Raw genomic sequence first — 22,363 nt, 5'->3', positions numbered from 1 at the left:
CAGAGTGGAGGTTGACAGCCAGTACAGTACCCTGGAGCGTTTTTCCCAGGTCCTGTAACTGGTCTTGTTGGAGGTTAAGTCTCTGTTGGATTTCTGGCATTTCGTCGTCTAGTTCACTCATATGCCTTTGGAGTGCACCGACGCTGATCGAGTTGGCTGCTGATAGGCCAATAGAGAAAAGTGATCCGATCGCGGATGCGGCGAGAACTAGGGCCCCTAGGAACCTTTTTGGTCTCTTTTGGTTACTGAAGTCTTTCTCAGTGACCAACAACTTTTGCAGTTGCTCGAGCATATGCCTAGTGGTCTGCTTGGCATGTCCCACTGTATCATGCGTTTGGATTGAACTTAACCTCCCCTCAGTCGCCTGTGGGGGGTAACGGATGTGAAGTCTATACACATCCCAGGGGTCCAGTCGTACGTAGACTCTTTGAGTATAAAGTCCGCAACGCGTGATGAGGAGTCCAGGTGTGTTTTGGAGAACAATCCCGGTTGGCGGGCCTTGCTCAACCACCTGAACCGGTTGAACCATTTGGGGACTGAGGAATATGCCAAGGATCCAAAGGAGCATCATCCTGAAACAAATAAACCCTAGTTAATACTGAAAATGGAATGAAGATTTATATTAATGCATGCTGGTGGGTTGAATTTTACGCATGCGACTATTGATGCTGTGAGTGGTTCAGTGGTTTTCATCTAGGAGTTGGGCTGCCTCCCCCCTTTCTGACGTGGGGTAGGCCTCTGCTCCTGAGATTGGGGAAGGATGGTATGGCTTAATCTGGTTTGAATGGACCCATTTGTACGTGGGGGGTCTTCTCTGTTTCGGGATCCTGATTCGGTATGCTACCGGTGAGAGTTTCCCCACGACCTCAAAGGGACCTATCCAGCTGGGGAGGAATTTCTTGGAGACCCCCACTGGCCTTTGGTGAGAGCCAGCTTGGCTCCTGCATTGGACAGTTGCTTGAGGACATGTCGGATCTCAGTTATGTGTTCCTCAAAGGTTTGGCTCCTCATGAGGATGTCATCCACATAAATGAGATTTCCACGTGTTGCGGCGTCACTCATGGCTTTGTGGAGAAAGATGTTGAACTCGGATGGAGAGTTTGAATATCCGAAAGGACACCGGTTCCAGGTGTACTGGCTACCTCCGAAAGAGAAAGCTAGTTTATATTGGTCGGCTTGGTCTACCTTCATAGTCCAGAATCCATTTGCCACGTCTACGGTGGAGAAGAACGTGGCTCCTTTTACTTTGGCTAGCTCTTGATCAAGGTGAATCATGGGCCAGCGGGACAGGGGGACTTGTTTGTTCAGAGGACGGTAATCGATGGTGAGACGCCATTTTCCGGTTGGTTTTAGCACTGGCCAAATGGGTGAATTGTAAGTTGAATTACATTCCCTGATTATACGTTTCTCTAACAGGGTGTCGAGGATGTCTTGAATGGACTCGTAGGCTGCCAATGGGATTTTGTACTGACTTACGAAGGTCGGAGGTGCGTTTGGATCCGTGGGGATACGCACCATGTGGAGGTCAGTGACTCCACAATCGGTAGAGTCTTTGGAGAAAATTGACTGGAAGTCAAGGAACAGATCCCGGAGCACTTTTCTCTGTGCGTCTGTTGTCAGGGCATCTGCTTTCTCTAGTTGTTGTCTGATCTCAGCCTCGAACCCGGGATATAGTTCTGCAGCCTGTGCATCCCCTGGGCTGTCCTGCCCTGGTTGAGTTGCTAGAGCATACACCATCATGTCCCCTTCTGTCGTCAGGGAGGCTCCACAAATGGCTTCATCTTGCAGTGACTCATGACGCATAACCGTGATCATGTTGGTTGGGAATGTGTGAAGGACTTGATCCACGGCGTCGTCTTTGGCTAGAGAAGGGGGAAGTTCCCCAATGACCGGTATCGTCAGCTCGAAATCGTGGAATGAGCTGTCAATCAACATTCCTATCACTTGGTGTGCTTTCAATTGAACGGGGCAGTGCGTGAGGTTTTTCACAAGCACATACGTCGTTCGGTGGTTCACTTCCAGCAGTGGCGTGCCACAGACTGCCAGGTTGAGTTCCTGGAAGGAGGGCAGCGGTTGGAAGAAGGCCTGCGGACCCGGTAACCTTTGTCCCTTGAGGATTTCAAGTCGGATCGGGGCCCCGGCGGTTCGTGGAGGAATGACCATGTCAACCTCACTGGCGACCTGGCAGGCTTGGGGAATCGTTTGTCCAGAGAGCATCTGGACTGGGTCGTTGGACAGGCAGTATCTCTCGGCGTTGACTTGTGACCACAAAACTTGGTTTATGGTGTCCACTTGTGTTCCAAGTCTGATGAGGAGATCTGCTCCTACCAAGAATGAGAAGGGAAGTTGGGCTACTACGCTCACGAAATGCCAGATCTGTCGTTTTCCGATTCGCACGGAGATAGCGCACACTCCAGTCGCTTTGATAGGGGTCTGTGGTATCTCTGCTGAGAGAAGTCGGTGGCAGCGTCGCACAAAAAGAGGTGGGGGTTCCAGTCTGCACAGATCAGTGTACGTTTCCATACTGATTGCGGATTTCTCGGACCAGAGTGCTACTAGGGTTTTGGAGGTCAGGATGCCGTTTAGGAAAACGTCTTCTTTGATGCGGGGAACGTATAATGACGGGTTCTCATTGTTTAAGGAACATAGGAATGAATCATGGGTTCTGAAAGTGTTTCCTGAATCATGTGGTGGCCCGGGCCCACTTGCCGTGGTCCTGATGGGATTCGGGCTGGAGTCCGTTTCTGGAAGGGGCAGGTACATCGGGGAGATTCTGCTGGGTGTCTGGATGGCAGTGACTTGAATGGGAGGACTGGCGTTAGGCTCGAGAGGTTTTGGGTTATCGACTTGAGCCCAAATGCGTCCCTGATGACAGTCGATGAGCGGGGCCAATCGATCCAGCAGGTCCTGACCGATGAGCAGTGGTTCTGTGTCGATGGAACAGATGTAGATGGGATGTGCCAGACTCATCTCTTGGAAGGTGATATCGATCCAGGCACGTTTTGTGATGGGTGACTGGTCCTGAGTGTAGCTGGTGATATTAATGTTGCAGGTTTCAATTTGCAGGGGTTTTCCAAGGGATAACATGGTTGTTTCGACTTGGGAGAAAGTGTTAGCACACATCAGGCTGATTTCCGAGCCTGAATCAAGTAGGGCCAGGGAGCTGAAGCAGCCTCCTATTACCACTGAGGTATATATGCGCTGTGCGTTGCCTTTCCGGACAAGGTCGCCCAAGAAAGTTAAGAAGGGAGCAGTGTCTGTAGTGAAAATTTCAGGGTGTGGTCTAGTGGTGCTTGAGTTTCCCCAACCGACAAAGTACACTCTGGAGGTGGGGCTGGCGGACACCTGTTCTAGTCACATTGATGGGGGACCACCGTCTGGATTCTTTGGGGGGCCAGGCGGTGCAGTGGGGATCTTAGAGGCATCTTGTTTCCCTACTGCCTCTGACACCCATCGGCGTATCAGATCTTCCATTTGTGGATGCATCTGTTGATGCCTTTGTGGAGGGAGCTCCTGTTGATTCCAGCGTTCCTGTTGATTCATGGGTCCCTGTTGATTCATGGGTCCCTGTCTCCTCCCATGTTCTTGTTTCTTCCAATTATCCTGCGGATTCCATGGGTCCTGTTTCTTCCCATGTTCTTGTGACCTCCCTTGTTTGGGATATGTGTTGTCATACTTCTCGTGGCGTCCTCGCTCAGCCCAATCCCTGCCTCTCTGTTGAGAGGTTGTTAGGTGCTGTGACCTCTGGTTGCGGGGCTGGGTTGACCCCTCCCTTCCTTGGTTCCTTCTAGGATCCTGTTGGACGGGTCGACGTTCACGATCCTCTCTCCTGGGGTGTGTTTTGGCCAGAGGTATCTCGTTACCCTCCAGCGCCAGATCCATGTGGGGTTGAGCTTGGATCCCCAGAACCCTGACGTCCTGTTCTTGTCCTTTGTTTTGGCGTGTTCGCGTCTCCCAGGCTAGTTGAGAGTACCTTCTCATCTCTTGCATCGAGTGGTCACCAGCTCTGCAGTGCATGGTAACATCATATCGCACACTATCGTGGAGATTGTGCAGGAACAAGGATTTGAAAGCTGTGTCGTTTTCCAGCCCGGGGGCGTTACGCCCTTGGAAGTACGCCGTTCTCAGACGTCTGTAATATTCCCTCGGAGATTCATTCTTCCTCTGCAGGACAGCAAAGGCACCGAGGGTTGCGGAGGCCTGGTCGGTGAAGAGTGAGTACTCTTCGCGCAGGGCCTGACATAGGTCGAAATAATTGTCTCTGACCTTATGTGACAGAGTTTCCATGAAGGCGTGGACGTTTCTGGCTGTCGTCTTCCAGACTAGCTTCAGCTTTTCTCTGGATGAGGGGTTGGTTATGTCCAAGAGGCAGCGTTCTACCTCACGAAGATAATCGTCCACGTTGGACCCTCGGACGTCGGGATCGAACCGATCGATGTCTTTAGACAGGGACTCGATCTGTCGGGTGCGAATTCCCTGTACCACTGGTGCTTCATGGTGCTCAGAGTCATCCGAATCCGGTTCTTCCTGGTGCTGGTCATAGAAACCATCTTCTTGGCGTGCCTTCGGATTGGTGGACCAGTTTGGATGTGACCCAGAACCAGATCGTTCAGCCGCCTGCGTGGTAGGTGGAAGATGGTTGTTGGTTGGTTCCTCCCTGGTTGTGAATATCCTTCAGCCATCCAGGGCGGCGTTCTTCCGTCGTCCTGATATGGAGCAGGTAAGTTTCGTACAGGGGGAGCCCTTTCTAAGGTGAGTTGATTTCCAACGTCAGCTGGACGGGCGTTCGGTGTTGCCTGATGGTCAAGAGTCACTGTGCTCCTAGGGGTTTCTGCTGGCTCCGTCCTCGCGTTGGCCGGGGTGGATCTCTGATCAACGTTATTGATAAGCCAGGGTGAATCAGTTTCGGCCACCTGACGTTGGCGTGGCCGTGCTTGCAGTTGCTCTTCTGGTGTCTCTACTTCACTGGCTTCTCCGGATAAGGTGTCAATTCTTGACCTTGTTTCCATTCCAGAGGGCCACAGACCGTTTCCTATATATCTTGCCTCTCTTTCACTCTGACGTTTGACCTGCTCGCGCAGGTTTTCGCACTCCTGCAGTGTCTGGTCCCATTCTTCACGGGACCTATCAACTTCCTGTTGTAAAGAGGAATTCCTCCCTTGCAAATGGGACTTTTCATTAAGCTCTGCCTGATGTACTGCTTCCATGGCACTGATCTCGTCAGAGTGTTGTTTGGCTTTCATCTGGGATCGGCGGTCGTACAGGATGGCCAGTTGGCCCAGAAGTTTGGTTACTGAGCGTTGGGGGCCAAACGGCCCTTCAATGTACGTGACTATTTCCTTTATCTTGTCATCACAGGCACTGACATCGTAACCACTGAACTCACTCACCTCATCAACCGACAGCTTCACCAGATCTGCGACCAAATGTGGCATGTCGTCTGGCCTTGAAAAGGCCTGCGCCCCACTTTGGTCAGAGTTACTCATTGTCTAAGTATTATAAGACAATCAGTGGATTACTTAAGCTCGCTGGGATACCAGCGGGTAACAATCTTAAATTGCACTATACGATCAGAAACACGGGTGAGCTCTACCCTGTGTCTATCACGTAACTTTAGGCAGGATAGCTCGGCGGCTCAATCCTCTAGACCTAGTAAGCAACAATTAATCTCAAAATCAAAACTAACATGCAGAAAATCTCCAATCAAAGTTACTAACAACTGAAAATGCGGTCAGCAACCAACCACGGTTACGCAAAGCCCTAATATACCTGCTTGGCAAAGGTTTAAGGGAATCAAAAATAAAATTTTGAAAAGAAAAATAAATCTCTCGAATATTTTTTCTTAACAATCAATTATGATCAATTTTGAAATTTCGGAAAAAGAAGAAAAAATAAAAATTATTAATACTGGAAGAAGAAAAATTAATAAAATTTTAATTTTAATAATAAAAAAAAATTAAGTTTATCGAAAAATAAATCTATCGAAAATTAAATTTATTGAAAAATTTAACTATTGAAAAATTAATTTATTGAAAAATTAATTTATTGAAAAAAAAATCAACTTATTGAAAAATCAATTTATCGAAAAATTAAATTTATTGAAAAATAATTTATTGAAAAATCAACCTATCGAAAAATTAAACTTATTGAAAAACTAATTTATTGAAAAATCAATTTATCGAAAAATTAAATTTATTGAAAAGTTAATTTATTGAAACATCCACTTATTGAAACAAATGAATCTATTGAAAATCAACTTATTGAAAAATCAATTTATTGAAAACTAAGTTGGACTATTGTACATAGATATTATGACACAGTTGGAATAAGATAGCCTCACACGGGGCACCATTTATGTTGTGCAATAGTAGGGGGACTTGACGTTGGCTAATTATCAATAATCATGGAATATGATTATTGAAACAATAAAGATTATTTATTAAACAAAATAATTAGATTATTAATTGAAGATGATCAGTAATCAAATAACAATAAAACCATTAATGAGTAAATAAGGAAGTTCAACAATTAAGAATTATTAAATCACTAATTTGAGAATGATAAAGTTTATTGATTAAGAATAATTAAATAATTAATGTAAACTTTAAGAATAATCAATCAATGAATAACAACTACTAATGAAAAACAAGTAATTATCAATTTAGAAAGTACAAGCTATCAATTAATAATGATAAGGTTATCAACCAAGAATAATGAAATAATTAGTCACAACAATAAAATCGTCAATTTAAGAATGCTACTATCTATATTAATACTCGAGAAGGGGCACCACCCTGGTTACAGGGGCCAACGAGTCAGTCTATAAGTATCAGTCTCATCTGATAAAGTTAAATTAATAATCTCAATAGTTAATATTAGGGATTATATAATAAACGATGAAGGGTTTGAGTTCAAGCACTGGCTATCGTTATCCAACTGTGTTCACATAAACATGTACCAATAATCACAAGATTCAAATACTTTAAGTATAAAAGGGGTTTATTAAAAAGATATAAAAGTCAAAGTTGTTCCAAATGATTCTTCATTTAACACAATCCGCTATCTCCAATACAGTCGCAGCACATTTAGCACAATTGATCACACTGCAATCCTTCTGATAGGGCTGTGTGTGTGTTCGTGTGTGTGTGTGTGAGAGAGAGAGAGGGAAAGGGGGGTCGATGACTCACGAAGTTTAAGAGGGCCGGCTTAACCCTGGGGGTTTGACTACAAAATTGGTGATGTAATATACACCAGGACTACAACTCAAAATGGCGGAGTCGCCTAAGGAATTTAGAGTCCGAATGGAGGGCGGGCCTCGATGTGTATTGCAATCAATGGTCGAAGGACCACGTAACTTAGAGTCAAGATGGTCAAAGATGGCCGACTTAAACACACGTGGGACAAAGGTCGAGGGAGGACAAAGGGGTTCTTTGTCTTAGCTTAGCTTAGCTTTAGCGCCGAATGGCGTCGAGGTGCGTTCAGGCCCTCCTTGATATCAGAATGACTATATGTAATGCGACTATGTGTGTGTGCGTGGGCGAGGATGTGTATGTCGGCGGATGTGAGAGAATACAATAGAGAGAAAGAGAGAAACATATAGTAACACAGATCGGAGATGATCTTAAAAACGCCGTCAGAGGCGATCACACAGTGAGGCCGGCAATCCAGCTACGTAAGAGGTGTCTTTTAACAGATGCACGTCTTCTGTGAGATCGGCCTGACGGAAACACGAATCAAACAGGAAGCGCCGGATCGTCACCGCGCGCTTTTCACAATAAGATCGACACGGCGGTCTTTCTATAAAAGTACAATCATATACAAAAACACGCTAATTATTAAACTAGACTCTGCCCAGACATATGTCTCTTACTTCGTGTTGCTTCGCGGGGTTTCGTGCACGACCGGAGTAGCGCGAATCCCGGAAGGAGGAAGTGGATGATGTCCTGGCCTCGGGCCGCTGATCGCGGAGCCGCTGGGGGCGACGGCGAGATTGCGCTGGGCCGAATCGGAGAGGATTCTTCTCGTTCTCCTTGGCAAGGTCTTTGCCCGTCTCGGAGAGAATGCTTCTCGTTCTCCTTGGCAAGGTCTTTGCCCGTCTGCAGGAAGGAACAACCGTCGCCGGATTGTCCGTGGATGGCGGGGAAAGTGTCTCTGTTCTCGGCCAGCGAGTGAGGGAGAGCTTCTGCCGCGCGCTATTCAGATTAAAAGCTTTAAGTAAAAATAGGATAAAATAAGCTTACGATGTACTAAAAAAGGATAAGTTAAGCTTAAACTGGATTAGAAAAAGTAGCTTTAAACTAAAAGTGAAACTACGAAAAGATAAGTTTAAAATAAACTTAAAAAAAAAAAAATCAAACAGCTGTTAAGTTTGTTTCCTTTGTGTCCTGTGAATCACTGAGAACTAAACTGGAGATGCTAGCTCTAATGTGAGTGGAACTGGAAAGAAATATTTTCGGTGTGTTTGCCCTTAAATAGCACCTTAGAGGTAACTCCCGCCTTCTAGCAGGGTTAAGGGTCTTAGGCCAATAGGAGGGTCAGAGTTCAAAAACTGAGGCGCGGCTAGAGACACAGCAGGGGTCATTGACAGTTTCAACTGTAGCCTGCTCCCCTCCCGTACTTTAGGCTGGAGTGGAATCTTCCACCAGTCCTCATTTTATGGTTCTCTGTGGCTGTAGGTCCCAACACTGTGATTCTTCAGAGAATTGCCAACACAATGAGTTCAGAAATAATTTGATGTAGTGTTTTGGTGTGGTCATGAGTCTGTGTGCAGTGGAGCCTGTATCCGACCCACCTGATGCTGATGCCAAACATAACAGGCAGCTTGAAAAAATTTTTATACTCTGGATAACACCTGATTTAGGACAAATGAAAATTATTGACAGATATTCACTCAATATCAAACATTACCATCAAAAATACAGTGACATACTTGGGAATAAGTATTGTTTGAGACTTAACGAGAAGTACGTTTTTTGCATCTTTTCTTAGTCCGTTTTAACAGTGTATTGTTCAGTCAATGTATTGCAGGTAGTGTTCACCGTATAGTAGATTTTGCTTCTTGTGAAAGAAAAAAATAGAATAGAGTAATTCCGCTTTTCTGGTGTGTTGTCACGCTAACTCTCTGGCTGAGTAATTATACCTAAGATACAAATCATAGTATTTTGTTAAAGGGGAATGCCCCTGTTACTGCAGGCTTGCCTATTTTCAGTTTTTAATCTGGTCACAGAAAAAAAAAGTTTATTGAAACAACATAAAATACTGACAAAGAACTTATGCGTATAGATAAAAGCAATGCAAGTGTTGTCAAACTTATGAAAGAGCGATATTTAGACAAATATATGAAACCAAACACACACACACATAAGGGGTCAAGGAGCAAATATTTACTGACACACTGGTGATACTAGCATTGACACAATGGAGCTCCAAAAGGAGGACATCAAATAAATAAAAATTTACATATGTCCAAAATGATGGCTAATTTCTGCATTTACTAGAATGAATATGATATTTACCCATTAGGATTATAAAGCTTAACCATGTCAGAAATAAATGAATTTAGATAATCCGAATCCAAATAAAGTGTCAGAATGTCGTTTACTTTGAGTGATAATAGCCATAATTTGTTTGAAACAGAACATGAAAAAACATGTGTTCTAATGTTTCGTATATCTCATCACGAGGTTCCACCTCTAAATACATTTCCTCCACCTTAAGGAGAATGGGCCATTTGATCAATTTTAAAAGTTCACAGAAAAGTACGTTAGACTGGATTGGACTTTTGCTGACATGATCAAGGTGTGTCCAGTAGATGGCGGTAATGTCGCTGTGGGGCCTCTGAATAACCAAGTGCAGAAGAAGATCACGAAGCAGAGGAAGTGGAGCAGCGCTAGCTCTGATCATATGACCGATCATCATGTCTTCTTCTTAGAAGCAAAACAAAGCCCAGAACAAACATCCTACCCCAGCACGGATTCTTGAAAATGGCAGGCGAGGAGGAGAGAGGGGTGGTCCGTGTCAGAGTCAAGGTAGGACGGTCAACCAGTCCAGGTCCGTCAGCTGGTCACGTAGACAGCCCGCTCTGCTGTTTATTCACCTGCTTGTTGTTTGTCTGCTCTTAACAAACTGTAGTGATTCACACTCTGGCGACAGAATACTGTTGTTAACGAGAACAAGACGACATGAAGTTACCGTTGTGTTTACCGCCATTATCGTAGTTATCGCTACAATCTGAAATCTCTCTATCCCGGTGTTTGGGCCGATGGTAACATCACATGTACCTGACACTGTCTGATCGATCATTATCAATATCCCATCGATACTGAACCCACAGCAGTGAATACACACACACACACACACACACACACGCACACACACACGCACGCACACACACACACACACACACACACACACACACACACACACACACACACACGCACACGCACACACACACTGGAGCTGACGTCACCTGCCTGCTCAGCAGACGCGTGCACGGGACAACACGTGGTGACGTCACGCATAACCTGCCAGCAGAGGCTTGATGAGGTCAGGCTCAGGGTAGACGTTTAGCTGCTTCACCATATGTTGTAGTTTGCTTTAAAATACATTTCACATGGCACAAGACAAACAACACACAGTCAGGTTTATTGTTGACAATCATCCTGTAGGTAAAATCGCTCTGGTCACAACATCGTAGTTAGCTGAGATTTCACACTTTCATCATTTCTTGTTGACTCGCTGATGCGCTACCTGAAAATTTGAGTTCATGTCAAAAACAGAATATTCACGAATAATCGTCAAACGCTCAGTAACAGACTTTGTTAAATTCAGAAATGTTACCAGATGATTTGAGTTGACAGCTTATCCTGCTCTCTGGGCAACAGGCAGGTCTTTCCATTTTTTTAGCGATTCACACAGTTTATTTGGACATCTATGCACTTCCTAATGAATGAGACCTTATGAGTCTATAGCTCACTCCCCCCACTCCCCTCATATACGTGGGCTTACACTGCTTCTCCGCACATATTTATTCTGTCACACTTAATACCTACTTCGGGTCACGGGCCCCATCACATCTGTCTTGTACATGATATTTACTCATTGCCCTCCCTACCTACTTTTGCACACTTTAATATTATATATTTAATATAATTTAATATACTTATAAATATTATACTGTTCTCATTGCATCTGTATATACTTATATATGCCATATCTGACATATGGCCGGCTGTGGCTGAGGGGTAGAGGGGTCGTCCTCCAACCACAAGGTTCGGCGGTTCGATCCGCAGTCTTTCCAATCTGCTTCCCTAAGTATCCTTGGGCAAGATACCAAAATTCTAAATGGTCCCTCATAGATGTTGAATGCACTAATTGTAAGTCGCTTTGGATTAAAGTGTCTGCCAAATGACATGTAATGTATCAGTAAATAATTGCCATGCTGCTCTTTTATTTTCATCTACAATATATGACACTAACTCTCACCTATAAATGCTGTCTCATCAGCACCTTAAATCACATATCCCTTACCTGTAAATATTGCATCATTAGCACCGGATTCTAATATTTGTCTGCTAAACTGCATTTCGTTGTACTTGTACTATGTGCAATGACAATAAAGTTTAATCTAATCTTAATATTAGTTTTTTGTAGTAACAGCTCATAGACAATGTTCTATGGATTATATCTGTGCATTACTGTATACTTTATATATGTATTACGGTAGAGTAATATGATATTATATTGGATATTTTGGAATCAAGACTGATATTTTTGCCAGCTCCTTCCTCTGCTTGAGTTTTTTTATGCTTTTCAGAAATGTGATGGGATGCTCCCAATGGAGTTTCGGTCCTTTGCTGTTGATCCTCAGATAACGTCACTGGAGGTTCTGCAGCACATTCTCATCAGAGCCTTTGATTTGAATGGGTAAGAGTGATTGTCAACCCTGACTAAACTGTTGTACAGACACAAATATTGTCAGACTTTTTCATGGCAAGAAAACAATATTTTTGTCAACATTTCCTTTTGTTCCTCTCTCAAACTAGGAAGCGGAGCTTTGGGATCAGTTACCTGTCTCGGGATAGGAGTGGTGCTGAAATGTATCAGTCTCTGGTGTCAGACTGGGATTTGGATGTTGCATTTGTCAGTGCAGCCAAAACCTACCTACAGCTCAAGATGGACATAAAACCTTCAGAAGACAGTGAGAACACCTTCCTTACAACAAATAACACAACCTAAAAGTCTTCATACAATCGTCCTTAAGAGTGAACCAATGTCTCAAGAGATGAAGGAGCCACTGAGCTGTTAGTGCATTGACAGGGGCGTGTCAGAAGAGGAGACGGAAGTGCATTGAAGGAAAATTAGGAACAGAAAAGGGAACTATAGATAGTACCAAGAGAAATGTGGATTGTAGATCAAGACAATTGTTTCCAGCAGCAGTTAGAAAGACTTATTTTGCAAAGCTAACCCCTCGGGGATTTAAATTGTGTCACTGTTTAGAATAATAGATTAAGGGGAATATGAGGGTAAATCCAAAAGTGAAGTTTGCATTTCCTGAAGAAGTTAATGGTGCATTTTTTAGATTTGCACAAAACTGGATTTTGTCTCATCACTTCCAGAAAAAGTGCATTAGCAAGGGATCTTAAAAAAAAAAGAGTTGAATGATGATATGGAACAAAACCAGTTTCAATGTACAAAACACCCATGCACAGCCTATATTTATGTTCAGGTGTTGGTGGGTTTCAGACACAAATCACTAGAAGGGTTGCACCAGCAGCCAATGGTGCTTTATTCTGATACTCACTGTTTCACTCTTCATATAAACATTTTACTATAGTTTTAAGATTAATTTGAAAAATTGTGAAATATCTATAGAGAGCATAAAATATAGGTAATGATGATAATCTTTATTTAAAGAGCAATGAATATAATTTGGAATGCAATGTTATTCAGAAGACAAGAATGAAACTGAAGTTATAAATTAATCTGATTGAATTATTCCTTGGACAATAGTCAAAAAGGGAGTTCGAAGAAACGAAAGGTTTTCAGTAAAAAAGGAAATTATGTCTGATAAAAGTTTCTCTTAGGTAGGGACTCAGACAGCTGGGCTGATTTCCTGGGCTAAATAGTTTAATTGCCTCAGGACGTAAAGTGCTGTTGCAGTAGTCCGGATCTGATGACATAAAGACACGTAGAATGGTCCTTTTGTCTTTGAAAGCCCAAATTGAGCTAACAAACTAACAAGCACTTGTTTGTCCATGCTCTCTGGTGTGTGACTAAAACTTAAATAACAGTCAAATCAGATGCCAAGATTCCCTGCAACTCTCTTGAAATATTTTTTTTGCCATGTGCTGTGAGGTTTTATTGCTTTGACTTGACTTTACTTGAAGAAATTGTTTAGACATCTAGTTTTTACACAGTGAAGACATCCATTAAGATCTTAGATCAGCTGTTCAGACATAAAGCAGATGATTAAAACCTGTTTTTTGTTAAACCACAGGTCCTGTTATGGAGGACTGGGACATCATAAGCCCCAAAGATGTGATTGGCTCTGAGCAGCTTCTTGCAGAGAGGACGAGGTCTCTGGCCGCCGCTGCTCTTCCTTTCACCCAGTCTCTACTGTCCCAGGTTTCTTCACCTTGTTTTAGCTTCCTCATATAGTCTTTTAAAACTGTACCGTCTTTCCTAATGTGCTTCTTTTCACTCGTGTTCAGATGGGCCGGACCTTGTCCAAGGTCCAGCAAGCTTTGAGCTGGTCTTATGGGGAGGAGATCAAGCCATTCAAGCCTCCTCTCAGTGATGCAGAGTTTCACAGTTACCTCAATGGTCAGGGCCAATTGACACGACCCGAGGAACTCAGACTGCGAATCTATCATGGTGGTGTGGAGCCTTCTCTGCGTAAGGTGAGATTCATCTACAGCACGCTCTCCAGACAATCAGGATTGGATGTCACGGGATTTTAATTGATTATGTTTTCCATTCCGTTTGTCAATTCTGGTTCTATTTTACCCCTTTTCCCAAAAAGTAAGCCGGACGCAAGTGTTGGTTCTAAGTTAGTTCCAAGACAACACTGTCTTCCTCTCTCACTCGCGCTGACACACATACAATCACACATGGGCTCACAGACGTTGGCGGTTCTTTCTTGTTGACCAGCAAAAAGTTGGTGCCACCCTGGAACCAGTTTTTCCTCCCCGAGGGCCAGTTCTTTATCAAAACACAAAGTACTGGTTCCAAACTTGGCTCCGACCTTGCCCTGGAAATGCCTAGGTGGAAAAGGGGTTATTCAAACCCAGTAGTTGTGGTTCTTGGCATAGTACATCATCAAAGAAAGAAACTAAAACAATTGTAAGCAGACTTGTTTGTTATCATTTGTCATAAATGACGATGTGAGAAGATTGTGAGAATGACAAACTGGCTTCTTCCCTAAAAAAACGGAATGTTTTTTGCTTGTGCCTTAATTTCATATACGACATGATAAATCTAGCATTCAATTCTTAAATAATAACTGGTCATTTACACCAGAATAAAGGAATAACTTCTGTATTGTCTGCTGTGGTGTAAGGTTGTATGGCGGTACCTCCTGAATTTGTACCCTGATGGACTGAGTGGACAGGAAAGAATGGACTACATGAAGAGAAAGACAAGGGAGTATGACCAGCTGAAGAGAGAGTGGACAGCCCGGGTCAGTCATGAGGACCTTGAATTTATTCGCGGAAATGTTCTCAAAGACGTCCTGAGAACCGACCGGGCTCATCCGTACTACGCTGGCTCAGAAGACAGTCCACATCTGACTGCACTTACAGACCTGCTCACCACTTTTGCCATCACACACCCACAGGTTGGTAGAGAGGTCTTGTCATTTGGCTTATACCTGTGGTAGGGTTGGGGTGGGGGATGGTGGCCGACAGCACCATAGGATTGGACCCTTCCCCTAACCTTCAGCATTTACAAGAAAATGTAGGAAAAAAATTGTAAATGAGAAATATAAAGACAGAAAACATCACACACAATGAAGTTTAGATCCGGCAGCTTTTTAAAGAAGTAGCATCCTGGGATTAGATCAGGTCAACAGACATATGGACACGAGGGTCATTTCACATGTGTTCTAGAGTTGTTACTGTAGTTCACATTTTAGTTCCTTAACCTTTTCACCATTTCCATACTAACTTCAATTTTATTTGTATACCCAAATCACAACATAAATGACTTTACATCGTAAGATCAATAACTTACAATATTATATAGAAACCCAACTGTTCCCACAAGGAGCAAGCACTTTCCTGCCATACATAAAAATATTACAAGTGAATCAAGTGACGCCATCAGTGATCAGAGTGCATGCAGAGTGCATGCATGATAAATGAGGCCCATGGTCTACTCTCTCTTAATGAATAATATTTCCCATAATTTGCAAGCTAATTTTATGCATAAAAGCATGTGTATATCTACATGATTTAAAAATCTGTTTAGTTTTTTAACTGTAGGCTTGGATAAATCTATGTATAATGTGTGAATGTTTTGCTTTTCAGATATCATACTGTCAAGGCATGAGTGATATCGCCTCCCCTATACTTGCAGTAATGGACAATGAGGCTCATGCCTTCATTTGCTTTTGTGGCATAATGAAGCGTTTGGAGGGAAACTTCTGTCCAGATGGGTCACTCATGTCTATTAAATTCCAGCATCTAAAGCTGCTTCTGCAGTACTCAGACCCAGAATTCTACTCTTACCTGGTGTCCCGAGGAGCTGATGACCTCTTCTTCTGCTACCGCTGGCTGCTCCTGGAGCTCAAGAGAGAATTTGCGTTTGATGATGCTTTACGGATGCTTGAGGTCACCTGGAGTTCCCTGCCTCCGGATCCGCCTGAGACCGAAGTGGAGCTTCTTGGACCGCCACTAGATGCTGATGAAACTGTGACCTACAAAGACAAGACAGTTGAGACCTTCCTCAGAGATGATAAGGAACAAAAAGAGAAGCAGCGGAGGAGACATATGCTGAGGCCTTCAAGAGAAGAAGCAGATGCGAGCAGGAATGCCGTCATAAAACAAAAAGACGGGCAAAATGTAGGTGCTGGAACAGGAAGTGAGGGCAGTGATTGTGATATTAATCAAGTGAGTCTGGTAAAGTCAGATTTTCTGGCTCCTTTTGAAAAGCAAGCAAGTTTTGGAGAATTTAAATACTACACTGCCAGAAATGAAGATAGCTTTGATATGGAAGATGGTGACCAACCACAGGGTTTGGCTTTTTCAAAGTCGGTACTAAACATCCCAAGTCGCCAGTCTACAGATGATAGTGAGGGGGATCCAGAAGAGAGAACACCTCTCATAAAAGACTGTGAAATTGGTTTTTCTCCAATATCATCACCTCACCTCTTTCATAGTGGCCTACCTATTTGGAAAAGTGGCTCTTCTGTGTCTCTGACATCTTCAGCTTCACAGTCCAGCTGGCCAGGAGCGTCTCCAGACTCTCCTCTAAAGTCCACATCCCCATCCACAAACAGTTGGAGAGAGGCCTTACCAAGCACTGTTCCAAAAATATTGACCTCCGCCGCCCAAGTGCTTAGCGATACAGGGATCAACTCTCCCACAACCCCCACTGTAAAAACATCTACTGCATCTCCCTCCCACCCTCAGAATCGATCCCTTCTCTCTTCACCTATTTTGTCCTTTGGCAGAGGCCCCTTGTTGTCTGGCAGCAAGTCATCCACCAACAATCTTCCTTCGCCAGGCAACAAATCTCCAAGCACCGCAGCTAACACACCGAGTTCTCTGAAAGCTGAGACCACCAGCATCAAATCGTGTTCGCTGCCGCCTCCGCAAGAGTTCGGCAAAGGCAATCCCTTCATGCTGTTTCTGTGCCTGTCCATCCTGCTGGAGCACAGAGACCACATTATCAAGAACAGTTTGGATTACAATGAGCTAGCCATGCACTTTGATCGGCTAGTGCGGCGCCACAACCTTAGCAGGGTGCTGCAGCGAGCCAAGGCCTTATTTGCAGACTACTTGCAGAGTGAAGTGTGGGACTCAGAGGAAGGGGATGAGGTTAGCTCTGACTCCCCAACAACAATTACCGCTGTGCAAAACTCCCCTTCTTCAGCCATCTCTGCCAGGCCCATTTACAGCCCTTTAGCATCGCCTCAGTCATCATTTCAAAACTCAACCTATAACCTCACAACCACCATTCCCTCCCCAACAGCTCAAGTTTCATTTCCCCCCGCTTCCTGATTCCATCAACACTAGATTCCCCACCTCAGCGAAAGACTGATTGTGGCCTGTTGGAGGTGTCCACCTTTTTAGCCAGCCATCCTAATTGAATAGGGCTGTTAATAATCTTCTCATTCTGTGTATGCTTGAACATGTATTTATATTCCTTTTGTCAGTAGTCATTGTTATCTTTTGTTTTGCTCCTAAAACCTTCCAGTTAATAGAATGGAGGTCTGACCTTGATGAAAGAGCTTCATTTCTTTTCATGTCCTCTGTTGTTGCCGATGCATGATGTTTAAACCCTGTGATTCAGGTGTCAGATAGTTGGGCTGTCTGAGTTTTGCCAGAACCAATAACAGTTTAGCCACATGGTGCATTTAACCTGAGTTGGTGCATTTAACCTGAGTTGCCCTCTTTTTTAAACTTTGTTTACAAACGTATGTTATGTCCTATAAGCCACAAACGTATGTTATGTCCTATAAGCCACAAACGTGTCTTAACTAAAATACTCATGTTTCAATAGTTAAAAACAAAAGGGAATTCCACTCTCTGATATACTGAAAGTAATGGTTTGAATAGTTCTAATTCATAAGGACATTTACAGAAATGACTCATCTTATCAACCAAGCTCTTAAGTTGTCAGTGAGTCACAAAATAAACTGATGACATAAATAGCCAGCACACATACTTAACCTCACCTTTCTGACCGAGCCCTGCCTACATTTGCTTTGCTTCTGTACGTTTGTCTATGATGATAAAACAAAGATGATGAAATCAGAGCGATGTCATCAGGGGTCATCTCAGCTTGGGCTTGGAGCCTTTATCACAATTTTGGGTTGCAGCTAGGATCACTTAAGCAGGCATGAGTCCAACAAATATCCTATGGAACTGCATCTTTGTCCCTGAACTTTTTGTATCCGAAAATATAAACTTGTGATCTGGAGCATTAATTCAAAAGCTGTTGTGAACCAGTTTCTGCTGGATTTCTACTTTTACTCTTCCCAAGTGCTGTTGCATGTGGATGTGATAAGATAGAGAGAAGAGTCCTTCATTCCTCCACTTAAAGATCTTTACACCGTTATTTTTGCCTTTGTTTCTCTTTTTCTCAATTTTGAATGTGACTCAGCCAATCAAGGACATATCCAGGTCGGTAGCTGGGGTGTCTGTGGTTATAACAGGACAATGTGGCTGATCTTTTATATCGTCATGTTAGTCAATGAGGTGAAGTTGTGTAGTGTTTGTGCAGAGCTGCAGGGAGCAGTTTGGTGTGGATCTACATAGATTGTATGTGTACTGGACTCATACATTCAAACTACAACAGTCATGAAGAAAGTACTGTACTTTAGTTAAAGGCGGGTCATCGTTTCAGCACTTTGGTTATTGCTGTTTCCCAAAGACTGTTTTACTTTTTGTGTTTTGTCTGTGTTCATTGAATGCACATTTGCTGATATCACACATGAAAGTTTGTTTGCTTTATGTGATCAATGAAATTGGAATCCAGGCTGTATATTCATTATGTTAACAATTGATTCATCTTCATAGACATTCTAAAGTAGAAGATGATTTGATACCACTTGACGTAGCCAATGACACAAATATTAGCCTATTTACAACCTTTAGAAGAGAAGTGCCTCACTTGTTTGAATCAATAGCCTTGATTTTAAATTTTCTTTTGTACTCTTAACATTTGTCTACGTAAGGTCATCACACATGCTGATCAAAAAAAACTATGAAACAATGTGACTGGATTGTATCAGTTGCAGCTCTTATGCATGGTGTTCACTACATTGTTCATTTAGGAGAGAGGGTCAAAACAGCATCTAACTCTATTTTATAGATTCTGCATACTTCTAAGATTCTGATCTCAATACGTCATGTCTGTCACTAGTCTAAAAACATTTGTACACATTTTGAATTGAGTTAAACTATGAGTCCAAATTATCATTAATAAGTTTGAGAGTATGTCACTGAATATGAAACTATGACACAAAGTTAGACTTTTTCAGTCTTTTCATCTTGTTTTGCATGGAAGGAAAAAAATTACCAATAATGTATTTACAATTATTTATTGCAGACAAAGGAAACATGGAAACTGACTTAACAGTTTGTTGAGAGGAAAGATGTCCTCTAACTTTGTTCTGTAGTTGACATCATCCATGAAAGGGTTGATCCTGTGTCTCAAAATTTGGTCAAATGTGACTTAACTTTTCATGTCATCTTCTTATGTGCATAATTGAAAGACCCTGAGAGCTAATTTAAATGTTAAATTGAGATATTCCGATTGCAACACAACAAAGTCAGCAGTCAGGAGTGCTATGCTCATGTAATCATAATATTAGCTTGGGTTTGTTTGAAAGTGATTATAAAATGTTGACATGGCTCAGCCTTGTTCAATGCACATATTGACCTCGGTTAAAATAATGTGCTGCATAACTTAAAGAATCAGTCAAACACAGAGTTTTTAGTTTATATATGACCAGAGGTGCACCTGCTGATTTTGTTGTCATGCCACAAACAGATTTTCTCCCAGCTTGTGTTGATGTTTGGGATTTCAACATAACTCGCTCATATGGGAAAATCTGGGCAGGGAGTGTTAAGATTTTTTTGGAGATTCTTTTTTTTCCTCAGCACTGTTTACTTTCAAGATTGAAGGCTTGTCTTGACTCTTCTGTTTTTCCGCTGTTTTGTATGCTTAGTAATCTGTAATGCAGAGGGCTGAAGTGAAATACTTCCGCTAGATGTTTGCCCTCAGGGGAATACGCTAGAAAGCTTTTCTGGTATCAACATCAGTTTTTGACTACGATTTGGTGAAGTTTAGGTTATTAGATGACTTATGTATAGGAACAGAACAGGGTTTGTGTTAAATCAGATCCTTTCACTACATGAACCTCGTGCAAAGGTTTTCTGACAGAAAGGCAAACTTCTAACATGTGCAAGTGATCTCATGTCTTTAGAAAGACCTGTGTGATTATTGTGGTTATTACTCGTACTATCTGGTTCAGCCTCCTTTTGTACATCAGTATTTAATAGCATATTTAAAAAGAACTGAAACAACTGGACTAGGTGGACTATGAGCTAACAATATGTGCATTTGCAAAAATGTATTTGATTCTCATTAAATTATATATGTGCACAAAGTAAAACTTTTTGATCATACAACACACAACGGTGTTACCGATGGTATATTGGACACAAATAAGTAATAATCAGTGCAAAGGATTGCGTGAAGGATGTGTTTTTTGGTTGAGTGAAAAATTTGATGGAAACCTTATAGGTCATATAAAATGTATACATTTAGAGTATAGATCATAATTTTCTTCATTCACACAGGCTGAAAATAACTTGAGCGTCTTTGGTGACTGCAGTAGAGGTCCGATGGCACATCTGCAGCATCTGCTAGATAGAGAGCTGAACATGTACAGCAGTGGCCAAACGTTTTGAGAATGACACAAATATTGCTTTTCACAATGTCTGCTGCCTTAGTTTTTATGATGGCAATTTGCATATTCCTCAGAATGTTATGAAGAGTGATCCGATGAATCGCAATTAATTGCAAAGTCCGTCTTTGCCATGAAAATAAACTTAATCCCCAAAAACATTTCCACTGCATTTCAGCCCTGCCACAAAAGGACCAGCTGACATCATGTCAGTGATTCTCTTGTTGACGAGGACAAGGCTGGAGATCACTCTGTCATCCTGATTGAGACAGAATAGCAGACTGGAGGCTTTAAAAGGAGGGTGGTGCTTGAAATCATTGTTCTTCCTCTGTTAACCATGGTTACCAGCAAGGAAATATGTGCAGTCATCATTGCTTTGCACAAGAAGCGCTTCACAGGCCAGGATATTGCTGCTGGTAAGATTGCAACTAAATCTACCATTTATCGGCTCATTAAGAACTTCAAGGAGAGAGATTCAATTGTTGTGAAGAAGGCGTCAGGGCGCCCAAGAAAGTCCAGCAAGCGCCAGGACGTCTCCTAAATTTGATTCAGCTGCGGGATCTGGCACCGCCAGTGCAGAGCTTGCTCAGGAATGGCAGTAGGCAGGTGTGAGTAAATCTGCACGCACAGTGAGGTGAAAACTTTTGGATGATGGCCTGGTGTCAAGAAGGGCAGCAAAGAAGCCACTTCTCTCCAGGACAAACATCAGGGACAGACGAATATTCTGCAAAAGGTAAAGTAGTTGGACTGCTGAAGACTGGGGTAAAGTCCTTTTTTCTCTGATGAATCCCCTTACCGATTGTTTAGGGCATCCGGAAAAAAGCTTGTTTGGAGAAGACAAGGTGAGCGCTACCATTAGTCCTCTGTCTTGCCAACAGTAAAGCATCCTGAGACCCCTCATGTATGGGGTTGTTTCTCAGCCAGGCGGCTGGACAAACAAAAACCCACAAGTTCGTACAAACTCCAAACTTTGATTATGCAAGAATGGGCTACCATCCGTCAGGATGTGGCCCAGAAGTTAATTGACAGCATGCCAGGGTGAATTGCAAAGGTCTTGAAAAAGAAGGGTCAACACTGCAAATATTCACTCTTTGCATTAACTTAATGTAATTGTCAATAAATTCCTTTGACACTTGTGAAATGCTTGTAATTACACTTCAGTATACCACAGTAACATCTGACAAAAGGATCTAAAAACACTGAAGCAGCACACTTTGTGAAAACCAATACTTGTGTCATTCTCAAAACCTTTGGCCACAGCTGTATACGTGTTTGTTGTGTTGGCTTGACATTAGATTTACCCTTGGCTTCGGCAAACTCTTAGAGTAGACTGTCTTTTGTAAAGAAAAAATTACCACAGAAATGTTGAATCAATCAAGCATTTCCCTCTGTTAGCCGCGTCATAAGTGTATCAATAGGATGTGATACAGGCGCTCTATGAATATGACCTGTAGTGTGAACTGTGTTGGGTGGTTGTTATGATTAACAAACCTACATGAATTCAGTCCATTTACCAATTCAAGCTTAACATGGATTGAAGGAGAAATCCATATAGTTTGACCCGAGGATTGTAGAAGAAAATCCACAGGGTCATTAAAACCACAACGCCAAAATCAGAGATCCTTTGGACCATGAATTTTACAATGGGAATTTCAATGTGGTTATATGCAAGCACATGTTTCACTAGGTAACACTTCAGTATTATACAGTCAAGTTTAACTACAC

At 42.7% G+C, this 22,363-nt stretch overlaps 1 protein-coding gene and 1 long non-coding RNA gene across 2 annotated transcripts; one reads left to right on the top strand and one right to left on the bottom strand.

Moving 5' to 3' along the window:
- Window positions 1-9,368: 9,368 nt before the first annotated feature.
- LOC128442236 (uncharacterized) lies at window positions 9,369-10,379 on the bottom strand. The gene is made up of 2 exons (XR_008338815.1): window positions 10,281-10,379; window positions 9,369-10,156 (listed from the first exon to the last, which is right to left on the bottom strand). It is a non-coding gene; the product is annotated as an uncharacterized LOC128442236 (long non-coding RNA).
- On the top strand, window positions 9,841-18,708 carry tbc1d25 (TBC1 domain family, member 25). Its single transcript, XM_053424578.1, has 7 exons — window positions 9,841-10,028; window positions 11,816-11,925; window positions 12,045-12,199; window positions 13,499-13,626; window positions 13,713-13,901; window positions 14,561-14,836; window positions 15,528-18,708. The coding sequence occupies exons 1-7, from the start codon at window positions 9,984-9,986 to the stop codon at window positions 17,220-17,222; spliced, it is 2,598 nt and encodes an 865-aa protein (XP_053280553.1). The 5' UTR covers window positions 9,841-9,983; the 3' UTR covers window positions 17,223-18,708.
- The last annotated feature ends 3,655 nt before the right edge of the window (window positions 18,709-22,363 follow it).

This window comes from Pleuronectes platessa, chromosome 6 (genome assembly GCF_947347685.1).
Source record: "Pleuronectes platessa chromosome 6, fPlePla1.1, whole genome shotgun sequence".
Lineage (NCBI taxonomy): Eukaryota > Metazoa > Chordata > Actinopteri > Pleuronectiformes > Pleuronectidae > Pleuronectes > Pleuronectes platessa.
The sequence above is the reverse complement of the archived record's forward strand: the minus strand, read 5'-3'. Positions and strand labels throughout refer to the sequence as shown.